The sequence below is a fragment of the Hemiscyllium ocellatum genome, chromosome 1 (assembly GCF_020745735.1).
Source record: "Hemiscyllium ocellatum isolate sHemOce1 chromosome 1, sHemOce1.pat.X.cur, whole genome shotgun sequence".
Classification (NCBI taxonomy): Eukaryota; Metazoa; Chordata; class Chondrichthyes; order Orectolobiformes; family Hemiscylliidae; genus Hemiscyllium; species Hemiscyllium ocellatum.
In genome coordinates this window covers 106651052-106663799 of record NC_083401.1, presented here as the reverse complement: position 1 = coordinate 106663799, position 12748 = coordinate 106651052, and the positions used below count along the sequence as shown (strand labels likewise).

The 12748-nt window shown below is 38.3% G+C and overlaps 1 protein-coding gene across 1 annotated transcript in view; it reads left to right on the top strand.

Moving 5' to 3' along the window:
* Positions 1 to 10248, top strand: part of fam114a1 (family with sequence similarity 114 member A1) — a 47474-nt gene extending 37226 nt beyond the window's left edge. The window contains exons 12-14 of the mRNA XM_060824916.1: positions 1589 to 1661; positions 2308 to 2361; positions 6513 to 10248. Coding sequence (XP_060680899.1) covers positions 1589 to 1661; positions 2308 to 2361; positions 6513 to 6614 — 229 coding nt within the window. The 3' untranslated portion in view covers positions 6615 to 10248. The remainder of the gene's footprint in view (positions 1 to 1588; positions 1662 to 2307; positions 2362 to 6512) is intronic.
* The last annotated feature ends 2500 nt before the right edge of the window (positions 10249 to 12748 follow it).

Here is a 12748-nt window from a genome sequence, read left to right as displayed (position 1 = left end):
AAAATTCCCACTTTCAAAATGTAGATTTACATGCAAGTAGCTGCTCCCAGACTATATTTGCCAGATCTTGTCTGATGATACTAAAGTAGGCCTTACCTCAATTTATCTCTTAACGTCTGCACTATCCTTATCCCTGACTTTGAAACTTATAGTCATGGTCACCATCTCCAAAACGCTTGCTGTCTGAAACTTCAACCATTTAACCAGTTTCCCTAGGATTAGGTCTAACACTAGTAGGCAAAAGTAAGGACTACAGATGTTGGAGATCAGAGTCTAGATTAGAGTGGTGCTGGCAAAGCACAGCAGGTCAGGCAGCATCCGAGGAGGAGGAAAATCAGGGAGCCTTCATTCCTGATGAAGGGCTTTTGCCTGAAACGTCGCTTTTCCTGCTCCTCAGATGCTGCCTGACCTGCTTTTCCAGCACCACTCTAACACTAGTAGGCCTATCTACTGGCAAGAAAAGTTCTCCTGGATGTGATCTTCAGTTCTTCTCTGAAAAAAAAAGGTAGATGTTAAATGCTCCATGGCTTTGGTATTAGTATGTTCAGAGTGTGAATTGGTCAGCTAACCAGCCATCAACTTCCCTAAGTGCAACCCCATTTTAAAAAAAGAGGAAGAGTGGGTGCCAGGATCAACGGCCCACCCATGACATCTGTGTAAATAAGTAAGTATCTATTCAGCTTTTAATAAGCTCTTTTAACCCTGAAAACATGCTACCCATATCAAACTGCAGTTGGCATGCACTGTTGGACCAAAGCAGGCATGCTGTTTTTAGACACCTTGTTTGGGAGGTGCCTTGTGTTTATTGAAGTAACTTCCAAAATGCCAATAGTAACTTCAACTACCAGACAGAATCTAGCCCCTCCACCACTGTCTACCCATTCCCTGGGTCTAGGATCTCTCCCACCATGAAACCCATGATTTACTTTCTTGGGGCAGCCACGTTCCTTTTCTGGCACTGCCAGGAAAGATGGAGCCGGCAATCAATCAGATGATGCAGCAACACCTGAAGGTGAGATTTCCTTCTGAATGAGAGGTAAAAGTCTCACTTTGCCAGTTTAGCCTGCCTGCAGCATAGCAGTGGGGACAGGCATACAAGGAGCATGTTAGCTTACAGTCAGATTTCCATCTGGACTGTAATCTGATGTTGAGTGATCTGATCCTCCCTTCTGCAAATTTCTACTCAGTCATTTTTGAAATAGCTCTACAGAGGCCTGTATTCTGTCACCAAGTCACCCTTTATTTACACGTGCATTGTACCTGACACTGCTCTAGCTTCGTCAGACCCATCTCATGGAGTGAACAGAACGTCTGACGATCTTGTTTTCTCTCAGGCAGGGCTCCCTGATTAGAACAGATTAACAGCCCCAGTCAGGGAACTCATATTCTATGAGGTCCACCTGACTGATCTTGTTATAATCAGTACAACTTTACATACTGACAGTAGTTCAGCCCTGTTTAACTATCTTGGAAATGGTTGTGAAAGTTTTCAGGTAACTCTCTCACCAAGCCTTTAAGCAAATTTGATGATTTCCATTTTGTTTTGTAATCTCAATTTCTCACCAGGTTTTATTTCCTTCTGATCCAGGTTAACTGTTGCAATGTGTACAGAAGTGTCCTCATTGTCTAAGAAATTTGTTTCCTGTTTGACTCGAGCAGGGGTAAGTTCTTGTAGTTATTCACAATCATTTTTACTGCCATAAATTTGTGGATGATACCTGCTTCAAACTGTTGCATGGACTTCAGGGTGCCAATTGGGCGAAACAATGATTTCACAATTCACAAAAAGTTCAATATGGTCTGGGTTTGGAGAATTTATTGAAGCAGTACAGGTTAAAATGTTCCATCAAGTAAGAAAGTACGTTGCTGAAATACATTCTAAACAAAATATGCAAAGATAATTTTCTCAATGTACATTCATGGTTTTTTTTTGTAACAGAAACAGGATATGAATAGTTCTGGAATTCCTCCCATATTTTGAACAGTTGGCCAATTTAACATAAGGCTTTTGTGGACACATGCTGTTCAGCAATTCATGCACATTGCCACAAAACCTTTTGCTATTTAATCTCTCCAGCCCTAGCCACATACCTTTCCCATTGTTCTTCCTCCCCTTTCCCACTTATCACTTACTCAAAATCTATTGCATTTCAATCTTTCCTCAGTTCTGGTAAAAAGTCAACATCAACCTGGAATCTTAAATCTGTCTGACCTGATGAGTATTTCAGTTTTCTGGCAGTAGTTTGTAACCTATGACAGATTTGGTTTAATTGCATTTGTGAAATGTTCTACGCATTATTTTTACAGGCTAAAAAGAAAGCAGAGGTTTTAAATCCACAAATAAATACTATATTATTTGAGGTGAGCTTTACATTTTTTGTAATAATGCCTATACAATATTCTACTATATATTGCCTTGCTTTATTTGGGGTAATATATCTTACCTGCAGTTTGTATTTGCTTAAACATTAAGGTATTTAATTTTCAGAATACAGAAAGCTGTTTTTATGCTTATCTGGTGTATTGACTGAAGGTCAATTATGGAATATTTGTCTAATTTCATGCTGTAGAATTAACAGATTGTGTGCTTTCAAGCTCTAAGACAGTATGAATTTGCTAATACAGCTATCTATGTTGTTCCATTCCTCTGCATTTTTTCTGTACTCATTTTTTAAAAAGGTTGATTTTTCAAATATTGATCTATTCTTTTCAAAGCTATTGTGGATCTTTTTCCATGAATGGATTTTTTTGAAGTTGCCTTGTGAGTAATAAGGTGCTTTCAAGAAAGAGCCAGTTTAGGTACAGATTAGATACATTTCTATAAAAAGGAAAGGAATGGCATCCAAAGCTGGAGTTTCCAGGATGACTAAAGATATAAAGAGCTAAATGAAACTGAAAATGGTTTATTTTAGGTGTCAGCTCATAATTCAGCATACAGTTTCAGAAACATGGTAGAACTGCAATGAGAAGTAAGAAAAATGAAGTGAATGTTCAAAAATCAGTTAATGGGTATCATAAAGAGGAAACACTGAAATATTTTTTATTAATGTCCAAGTAGTAAAGAAAATGACCAAATTGGGGAAAAATCGATTTGCTTTTATATAATGTAGTTCACAGCCACAAAGCACTTTACCTCCGACAAAGACTGACGTTCCATTGCAGTCCTGTCAGGGGTGTGGTGTTTCAGATGAGGTACCATGTGCTTGCTCAGGTTGATGTGCAAGATTCCATTGTACTATACATTTCTTCTTTCATTGTCACTGGGTCAAATTCCTGGAATTCCTTCCCTAAGGGCATTGTGGGTTAACATACAGCATGTGGATTAGATTAGATTTCGTACAGTGTGGAAACAGGCCATTTGGCCCAACCAGTCCACACTGACGCTCCAAAGAGTAATCCACCCAGACCGATTTCCCTCTGACTAATGCACCTGACACTATGGGCAACTTAGCATGGCCAGTTCACCTGACCTGCACATCTTTGGACTGTGGGAGGAAACTGGAGCATCCAGAGGAAACCCACGCAGACACAGGGAGAATGTGCAAACTCCACACAGACAGACGCCCTAGGCTAGAATCGAACCCAGGTCACTGGTGCTGTGAGGCAGCAGTGCTAACCACTGAGCCACCATGCCACCCCTGATTGCACCTGTTCAAAAAGGCAGCTCACCACCAGCTTCTAAAGGGCAACTAGGGATAGGTAATAAATGCTGGCCAACCAATGATGCACATGTACCACGAGTGGACAAATAACAACTTTAAAGAACTATTTTAAAGTAGAATTTATTCCCAAAGCCATGACCAATATTTATTCCTCAATCTATATTTTATATTGATTATCTGCTTCTTATAATGTTTGTGAGAATTAGCTGTTGACGACTGCATCTGCTTCATTACAACAGTCTCTATGCTTCCAAAAAGTGCTTCATTGGCTGTAGATGCCTTTGAGTGGTCAAGAAAAGAATTATACAAGTACTTCTTCCTTTGGGCAATCAACTGTGAAAACCTTGGAATGGTTGTTTCAGAGGCTTAGATATTCATTTCAGAGGATGCTGTGCTGATTTAGGAATAGAGACAGGTTATATTACTGTTGGAGCAGCAAAGTGCCAAAGTGGATCGATTTGAAATCTGCTTTGGGTTTCTGGGACTTCATGTCATTTGTATTAAAGGCTGTTAGGCTCTTTAGTCCTCACTCCTCACTCTGTCCAGCCACTCTCCATGCCACCTTATGACATTCCATGAGCATTTATTCAACATTGAATTTGTGGGCGGCACGGTGGCACAGTAGTTAGCACTGCTGTCTCACTGCGCCTGAGACCCGGGTTCAATTCCCGACTCAGGCGACTGTGTGGAGTTTGCACGTTCTCCCCGTATCTGCGTGGGTTTCCTCCGGGGGCTCCGGTTTCCTCCCACAGTCCAAAGATGTGCGGGTCAGGTGAATTGGCCATGCTAAATTGCCTGTAGTGTTAGGTAAGGGGTAAATGTAGGGGTATGGGTGGGTTGCGCTTCGGCGGGTCGGTGTGGACTTGTTGGGCCAAAGGGCCTGTTTCCACACTGTAAGTATTCTAATCTGTAAGTAATCTAATTGAGTCATATGGTACAGAAGAGGCCCTTCACCCATTGAGTCTCTACCACCAAAAATAAGAAATACCCTAAATTTACACCAGACTCACTTGCCAGCACCAAGCCTTGAATATTATGACACTTCAAGTGTGCATCCAAGTACTTTTTAAAGATTGTGAGGTTACCTACCTCAACTACCCTCCCATACTCTTGAGTGAAAGAATTTTTCCTCAAGACTTCTGTAAACCTTCTGTCTTTCACATTAAAAGTGTACCGCTGTTGTTAACTCTTCAAGTAATATATATTGTGTACAGATCTAATGAGCCATTTGGTGGCACAAACATGTACAGAGCTGCTCAGAAGAAAAGAACCCATTCATAAACCTGATTTGGAAAAAATCTATTGTTTCTATAACTATAAAAGTGTCAATCAGACCATTAAAGTTTCAACAATAGAGGCTTCAAACATTTCACCTCTTAATTTTTGGAAATAAATTGAATTATTGCCAAAAATCTTCAAATAACTTAATGATGTCAATGATCCTTTCCAATTGTCAAAACAGAATCCACTGGTGAAATAATGTTTTTGGATCACCTTTCAACCAAGCATGCATAATGAGACATGTATGTTTACTGAGTTCTTATACCAGTCCTCATGTTCTGTACCTGGTACAAATTGAGTGATTGAGTATGGAGGTTCAATTGTTGCTTTAGAAGGTGCCAAGGACTATGAACATGGATGGAGCACATAAGTTGGCAACGAGTTGTATTGGGGAGTGCATGGAAAAGACCTTTTAAGATTGCCCTTCCAAAGGTTCAGGACATGGTTCCCCATTCTCTGAGGGCCTATGACCAACTAGTCATAGTGAAGCTAACCCAAATAGATAAAAATAACATCTCAGAGAATTTACCCAGCATTGGAACCAGCCGTGTTTGAAGTGCACTATGTGGGCTTGCTACTTGCACTTTTATCCTGCACCAGGGAGCTTTGAAAGTACAGGGAATGGGATGGGAATCCTGGAATTGGTCCCCACCTACCATTTTAAAGGTTTCCAGAATCATTCTGATTCCACAAAGGTTCCAGCCCTTATGTTGTGAACAGTCTGGATCATTCCTGGAAAATTAGGGGAATCAATACTTTGACAAAGGTGCAAGATTTGTGGTGGGGATCAAAGTTAATGACTTCAGTCACCTCCACGTTTAGCTGGAGGAAATTCTAGCTCATGCAAGTTGAATGAGGTGATGGAGAAAGCACCATGTATGCTTTTTCCACTTGTTTAAGTTCATTGTACAGCACTAAGAAAATATTTTCTCAAAATGCAGGGTATCTTCCTCTGCTGTGATTGATGCATTTGTTGACCATCTCTTCTGTCAACATTTTTTTCCCCCAGCCTTACGGAAAGAGCATACTTAGCTTCCAATTTTCATTTCTAACACAGGCAATGCAACAGCAACATTGTAGCCCATCCTCCCTTTATAGATTTTTATAAATGATCAGTGTTTTATCTCTTATTTCCGATTGCCATCATTTACAGTTTTCTATTTTTACTTTCTTGGGGCATAAGCTTGTGATCATATTGTATCTTTTGTTGGATGGTTAGGTCTAAGTCCCATTACTTTTTTCAATGAACTAGAAATACAATCAAACCATAGATGTAACCAATAACTCCTTATCTATGCTGCTGACTGAAATGTTGCTGTAAGCTGTGTAATGCTTTGGGCTGGATTTTACAAGATATGGTATGGTGATTCACTATTTGCCACTCAGTTATTCATTGCTGAGAAAATTGTACAAACACCTAGTATAATTTATCTGCTTGGAGAATTCCATTCTGTGTCAGTCCCTTTTGAAAGTGAGCCAATTTCTTATTGGGTTTGGTTATGAAGAGTATGAACTTATGTCAAAAAATTGTTAACATTTAAAGGAACTAATGTGCCTTCATCTTTACAGGGCTCTAACAGTACAACCTACATTCAAGGTGCATTTCAGTTACTGCTTCCAATTCTTCAGATTTGCCACCTGCAGTCCAACATCAACAAAGTGGACAACTAGAAAACTCTGTGACTATCTTTGCATTTATTAATATAAGATTTTGAATTGCAGAATTTTGGACAGCCAGCTGCAAAGTTGGCAGGAGCCTGGTTCTGCTCTGAAAGGTTTACACTAAAATTGTAGAAAAGAAATATTAGTAGAATTTGTTAATTTTGTAAGCATAATTATAACACCAATTGCCTTAATTCTTGGCAGATCTGAAATAATGCAATGAAATGAGTATATTCTGTGGTGTACCATACTCTTTGAATAGCAATGAATACTAACAGTACATATATCAAATTTCTTAACTCCAGTGCCTGAGACATCTGAGGGTGTAACTCATGCATTAACTTTTACAGTATTTGAAAATCTTTTCAATTTCAAATTACCTTTTATTCACAGTGAAAAACACTATTTGTGATAATAATTAAATCACAGCATTGATACAAGAATTTAGCTTCTACTCACTTGAGAGTGAAGATGCACTTTTTTATTTTAGTAACAGTAAACACTAGACAACCGTCGGTAATATTTTTGCATCATTATAATAATTTCTTTAGTGTTGCAAGGAAATAATGTTTTGATTCAGGATGAGAAACAAGAGTGTTATTTATTGTAGGGATTGTAGGGAATCACTACAATGCTTTAGATGCAATAAATGAATAAAGAGTGAAGGTTAAATGTTACTGTATATTTTAAATTTCTTGTTGAAAATTTCTGCTGAATAGCCATTATTAAAAATATTATTGATATAACTTACACTAACCTGAAATGAACAAAAATAAATGCTTGTTGGTTAAACACATAAGCATTGACCTCCCACAGAGCTGTCCTAATCTCCCATTGAAGCTTCAGTGAGAGTCCAACAGAATCTTAGAGAATAAATGCAAAAGTGGCAATTTCACTAGTATCTCTGCTTATCACCAGTGAAGTTGTCACACTTTTTGGAAATTTGATCTTGTATTTCAAATTTTTTTTCCTTTAACCATGCATTATATATTAGAATACTCTCCTTCTTGTAATCCAAGTTGCAGTTTTCTCAAGATTTGGAGAAGTTTTAAGTCATGTTTTAATTTATATAAAGTAATTTGAGAAGTTAAACAGTCAGAAATGAGTGAAGATTTGAGGTTGAACTTATAGCCCCCACTATGCTGGGAGCAGAGACTGATCACCATTAAAAATTGTGCCATTGGTATTGTATCAGAGCCCCTGCTTCATTCTCCCAGATCAGGATAGTGAGAGCAACAGGTATACCTACCTGCTTGTGTAGGATGACCAATTAAACTGGTTGGTGACCAATTGAAAAACATTGATTGGGATTTTCCATTTGGCTTACAATTTCCTGTCTGTGATGGGGAGTGGTTTTCAGTGCTCCAGGCAGACATGAAGACCTCTCCCATTTGCCAGGGCATAGCACCAATTGCAGATCACAGCATCAATAGGCTTCTTTCCTATCCCCCTTAGCTGTGACCCAGCTGCAAGGACCATTTTTAATATTTAGAAACATTGTATCTAGGGCCCCTGCATGTTGGGGGCAGCCTCACTTTCACTTTAATGTCACAGCATCCAGCTGCTGCTGCTTCTTAGCTGGTAGGCTGTGACTATAGCCTTAATTTTATAGTGAGCTTACCTTCTGACCCATAATCAGCTGCTCCATCAGAAAGTCCACTAAGTGCTTGTTTCCCACACAGCACAATCTTCTGACCCCTAAACAAAGCAGAGGGCAGGTCCCACAGCCTAACAGGAAAATCCTACACGTTTTTATGATGTTTTGATTTGTGTTAAATTAACAAAAAACAAAATATCTGTGGTTTAATATAGTAAATAAATAGACTTTTGTCTAGATTTTGTTTGTTTAGTCATATATAGCATAAAATGGACAATCATTCAGCTGTAAAGTCATGGGCACAATAGATCTGCACTTGGCATTTGTTGTGAAACAGGAGAGGCAGGTACATATCTAATTCGTCTAAGAGATGGACAACGACTATAAAACTAAAGAGAAAACTGGGCTGACTTTGTCACAGGCCCATATTTATTTCCATAATCTTTGCCAGAAGTTTGCGTTCATCTCATTTTGATTATGTTGTCTATGTATTGGCTGGCGTGTTCACAAAAAGGAAGTGCAGTCTAAACACAACACCTGAGACTAACAGAATTGAAAAGCACAATATTTGTAAAAGAAGTTCAGGAAAACTTTTGTAACATCAAGTTCCTCTTTCTAAAGATATTAGTACCAAATTAAGTACAATACTTGTTTTTATTAATGGTTCAGATACCAAAGGTGATATCGCTGAGTTGAACGTCTCAGTGAAAAGTCCCACCTTCAGTTTCCGGCCTCTTAGAGGTGCTAGTGTTGGCCTCAGCATCCGAGGCTGCTGCTTCCAGTTGTTATTCAGTAACTCCTAATGGAGATGGCAATCTTTGAGAAGATATTCAGGCAGTGATTGAATAACTAGTCATCAATTGATACCAAGGCTCACAGATGATGAATGGCTATTTGGATACAATAGCGGGGTCAGCCAGTGCACATGGAGCCACATTCAAGGAGTCTAAATGTTTCCAGTTTTGTTTTAAAATGCAAATGGTATATGACTATTATATACAGCTGTATAAACTTTACAAACTGTTATTGAAAAATTGATGAATTATTTATTGTTTAAATCGCATTCAGAGTACAAAATGTCTAACCATCGTCATGATGTAGCAGGAGTGAGATGATCACATACAGATCTTAGCAAATGTTACATGGAACTGATACACATTCCATTGCTGTTCAGTCAGTTGAAGTTCTATTCAAGTTAGCAGAGGAAGTAATTAGGCCATCAGATTTTCATGGGTTTTTTTTCTGTTAATTTGTCAAAAAACAAAGCAAAATCATGTTCAATCAATGTCTTTTTTAGGTTATAACGTTCTTTGCAATCAGAAAAATTACTTTTATAAAAACTTATTCATCAAAGCAGGTATGTTTGGAAGAAGCAAATATTTCCCTGAAAATTATTGGTGAGAGCCAGTATCCGATTTAATCAGACCTAACCTTAAACTTAGAAAGGAATAAATCAACAAGTTGTCCTCTGTTTTGTTTTCATTTGTGCTTTATCCAAATAACAGAAAGAATATTCAGCAAGAGTGCAACGTTGAAACCTTTCTCGAAGGCATTAACATTTCTCTGTAAAAGAAATGATAACTGTTGTTTTATGTTTTTTATGTTTACTCAACCTTCGTAGTCTTGAAAATGCTATTGATAATGGCATGCATCTGCTTTTCTATGGAAAAAAAATGCACTAAACAACTTTACAATAGAGGTTAGTTAACATCGTCAAAGTTTGGCTGTCTCATTGTTAAAATTAATTCCTATGATAATATAAATCCAGAAGTTTACAGTTTGTTTTTCTGTATATCACATTGTAGTTCTCATATGAAGGAGGCCAGTTGGAGTTCATATGGGGCAATAGTTCAAAACGTGAAAAAATATTAAGCATTCAATTGACTCTTAATATTTAGACCTGAAACACTCTGTACTGCAAATGATAATTAAGTTAGTGAATAGATTTATAGTAAATTTAGTGAGCAGTTATTCTGCTCAATAGATTCCTCCTTCATTTTTTGTTAACCATTTTGGCTTGAATAAATATTACTGAGGGAAATTGTGTTTCATTTGTATTGTGTTTCATTATAGTACACTACACTATGTCCATTGCAACAGAATTTCTTTTCCTCCCACTCAAAAAAAAGATTTAATATACTTTTAATGTTTTGATTTGAAAAAATTAGTATCTAAAATGATAATTAACATTGCTCAGAACAAGGCAATGTCTCAATACCTTTCTTTACTTGCACTGAGGGTTGCTTAATAGTTGCTCCCAAGCTGTGACCTTCAATGCAAACTAGTTCACACACGAGCATGTCATTAACAGATACAGGCCAGCAGGCTTTTAACCTTGTTTTATGTATATTCCTGGAAGGCTAGATGAACTTTATGGGCGGCACGGTGGCACAGTGGTTAGCACTGCTGCCTCACAGCGCCTGCAGACCCGGGTTCAATTCCCGACTCAGGCGACTGACTGTGTGGAGTTTGCATGTTCTCCCCGTGTCTGCGTGGGTTTCCTCCGGGTGCTCCGGTTTCCTCCCACAGTCCAAAGATGTGCGGGTCAGGTGAATTGGCCAAGCTAAATTGCCCGTAGTGTTAGGTAAGGGGTAAATGTAGGGGTATGGGTGGGTTGCGCTTCGGCGGGTCGGTGTGGACTTGTTGGGCCGAAGGGCCTGTTTCCACACTGTAAGTCTAATCTAATCTAAAAAAAAACGTGTATTTGCAGGAGTTGGCTTTCTGCAGAGAATAATGTGTATTCAGGTAGGATTAAAAAGCGATCTCAAGGTAAGTAGCGTCTAGGGTTAGTAATCGAAATGTGGTAGTATTTCAGATTGAGAGAGATCAACTTGGGTATCAAACCAGTGTCCTGAATTTAAATAATTATATAGGTATGAAGAAAATGTTCTTTAAAATGACCAAGAAAATGCCAGTAGATGAACAGTAGTAAATATTTAAGCAAATGTTTAATAATTCTCAGCAAAAAATTTATTTCAGTCAAAAAGAAAGACTCGATGTGGAGGATGAACCACCTATGGTTAACAAAGGTGGTAACCGAGAGGATCTAATAAAATTAAGGCAAACAAAGTGGCTAAAGCTAATGGTAGACCAGGAGATTGGGAATTTATTAGGATTCAACTATTTAAATGACTAAAATGCAAATAAAAGGAGAGAGAGCTGATTCCAAAGATAAATTGGCAAGAAATATAAAAACACAGTAGGTGCTTCTACAAGTATATAAAAAGAAAGACTAGCTCAAGTTAGTGGGGGACCCTTGGAAGATGTGACTGGAAAGTTAACAGGGAACAGATTTAAACCGACAAGGTTTTATTAGTGTACCTGGTAAAGAACACTGAAAACACTGATATCCCACAGATATCAAACAATTGCTAATGGCAGGAAAGGTCTTGGAACAGATTATATTGTGAGAGAGAAGATATTTGATAAATTAATGGGACTAAAGGCAGGCAGGGTGCTATGATGTGATGGTCTATCTGCAAGGAAATGGCTGCAGAGATAGTGGTTATTGGTCAAAATATTCCAGAACTCACTAGACTTTTGGAGCATTCCAGCAGATTGGAAAACGACCACTGTGACACTCCTGTTAAAGAAGGGAGGGAGACTGAAAGCAGGAACTATGGGCCAGTTAACCTAATATCTGTGCAAAAATTCTAGAATCTGTTATTACAGAAGGAATAACAGGGCATGTAGAAAAGCTTAACTCAATCAACAGAGTTAACATGGCTTTGTAGAAAGGAAATTTTATATAACAAATTTGTTAGATTTCTTTGAGGATATAGCAAGCAAAGTTAATGAAGGGCAACCAGATGTAGGATATTTGGATTTCAAGGAAGCATTTGATAAGGTACCATTTTAAAAGTTATTGTGAAATAGATGCTCACTATTTTTGGAGTAATGTAATAGAATAAATTGAGGGTTGGTTTACACACAAGAGTGCGGATTAATGGGTCTTTTTCAAATTAGAAAGGCATAACTGATGGAGTGACTAAAGGATCAGTCCCAGGGCATCAATTATTTACTAGCTGTATTAATGATTTGGATGAGTAGGCAGAGTGTAATGTAAACACATTTTCTGATAGAAGAGTAGATGGGAGGGCAAGTTATGATGAAGATGGAAGGAATCTGTAAGATGATAGATAAGTTTTTGCCCAATCAGTGGAGTTCAAGTAGGATAGTGTGCAGTCATGCACTTTGGTGAGAAGAATCAAAAGGCAGACAATTATTTAAATGGAGAGAGACTACAAAAAAAAGTACAGAAGATCTGGGTGTTCTTCAGCAAATGGAATATTTCCCAATATTGCTGGGGTGTTGATGTTAAAGATAGGGAAGCACTGTTGCAACTCAGTAGGAGATGTACTAAACTAGTGTCCATTTGTCAGGACAGCAAACTATGGTTGACCACAGGTGTGCTGTGAGTATCATAGCGTTGGTAATACACAAAAGCTGTAAAGAAATAGCTATGAGCAAGCTGGCCTGAGGTGAAGACTGAGAGTTAAGAATCCCTTCAGAGAAAACAAGAGGTGAAAGGTCAACTGACTTTAGT